This window comes from Rhagoletis zephyria, unplaced genomic scaffold (genome assembly GCF_001687245.7).
Source record: "Rhagoletis zephyria isolate East Lansing unplaced genomic scaffold, Rhagoletis_zephyria_1.1 Rzeph_scaffold_69984, whole genome shotgun sequence".
NCBI lineage: Eukaryota > Metazoa > Arthropoda > Insecta > Diptera > Tephritidae > Rhagoletis > Rhagoletis zephyria.
In genome coordinates this window covers 1-1,330 of record NW_016227035.1, presented here as the reverse complement: position 1 = coordinate 1,330, position 1,330 = coordinate 1, and the positions used below count along the sequence as shown (strand labels likewise).

The window sequence follows — 1,330 nt, the reverse complement described above, 5'->3', positions numbered from 1 at the left end:
AATCTTACCAAAATCAAACTTGGCGGCATTAATTATTAAAGATGCTCATCATGCAACCATACACGGAGGAAATCGGTTTACGGAAGCAGTCATCAGACGACAATACTGGGTAATCGGCCTAAAAAACGCAGTGAAACATTGTATACGTAACTGTGTCAAATGCATACGATTTAAACAAATTTCTGCAACGCAAATCATGGGTGATCTTCCATTAGTCAGAGTATCGACATCCAGTCCTTTTACATATACTGGAGTAGACTATGCCGGACCTTTTCAAATGAGGTGTTCTAAAGGGCGAGGACAAAAATCATTCAAAGGATACATCGCTGTATTTGTTTGCCTTTCGACCAAAGCCATACATTTGGAAGCAGTCAGCGATTTATCAACAGAAGCATTTCTGGCGGCACTAAGAAGATTTTTTGGCAGACGAGGGAAATCTCTACACATTTACTCCGACAATGGAACTAATTTCGTGGGTGCAAGCAGATGGCTCGACAACGACTTTAAAAAAGCAGTAAAACAAAACTGTGACGTTGCACCAATCTTAGCTAATGAAGCAATTACTTGGCATTTTATTCCCCTGGGAGGGTCACATTTTGGCGGAATGTGGGAGGCTGGTGTGAAAGGGATGAAATTTCACTTAAAAAGGGCAATCGGAGAAACAAAGCTGACGTTTGAGGAAATGGCATTCGTCCTAGCACAGATTGAGGCATCATTAAACTCACGTCCATTATATACTTTAAATGACGAAAACGGAGTAGACGCTTTAACTCCAGGCCATTTTCTTATTGGGAGACCACTGATATCCATACCAACACCAGAATCTGACATAAATATATCCACTTTAAACAAATGGAAGGTAATACAAAAAATCCAGCGTGATTTTTGGAAACGCTGGAAGGAGGAATACCTACACACACTTCAGCAAACAAACAAGTGGAAAACATCACAGCAAAATTTAAAAGGTGATGTTGTAATCGTAAAGGATGAAAATACTCAACCAGCTAAATGGCCGCTTGGTAGAGTTATGGAATGTAATCCAGGACTGGATGGAAAAGTTCGTGTAGTAACGCTTAAACTACAGAATAGTGTGCTGAAACGACCAATCCATAAATTATGTCCCCTAGTTACATCGTCAGGCAGCAATCAGGAAAAGTCAACGGATGAAACAAAAGCACGAGTATTGACTACATTAAGGCCAACTAAATCGCCAAAACACATGACAAATAAAAACATATTTGCGCTTAAAATCATGTTCCTGTTTTGCATAGCGTCGAAAAATGGGAAAGATGGACGTCATAACTTCGAATTGGGATTTGGTAATCTACTA

General features: G+C 39.8%; 1 protein-coding gene across 1 annotated transcript; it reads left to right on the top strand.

Annotated features, from left to right (window-relative positions):
• Positions 1-682: 682 nt before the first annotated feature.
• Positions 683-1,319, top strand: LOC108357070 (uncharacterized; the record flags this gene model as incomplete). Its single annotated transcript, XM_017608165.1, has 1 exon — positions 683-1,319. A coding segment is annotated over exon 1 (637 nt), but the record flags the coding sequence as incomplete, so codon positions are not given.
• Between the last annotated feature and the right edge of the window lie 11 nt (positions 1,320-1,330).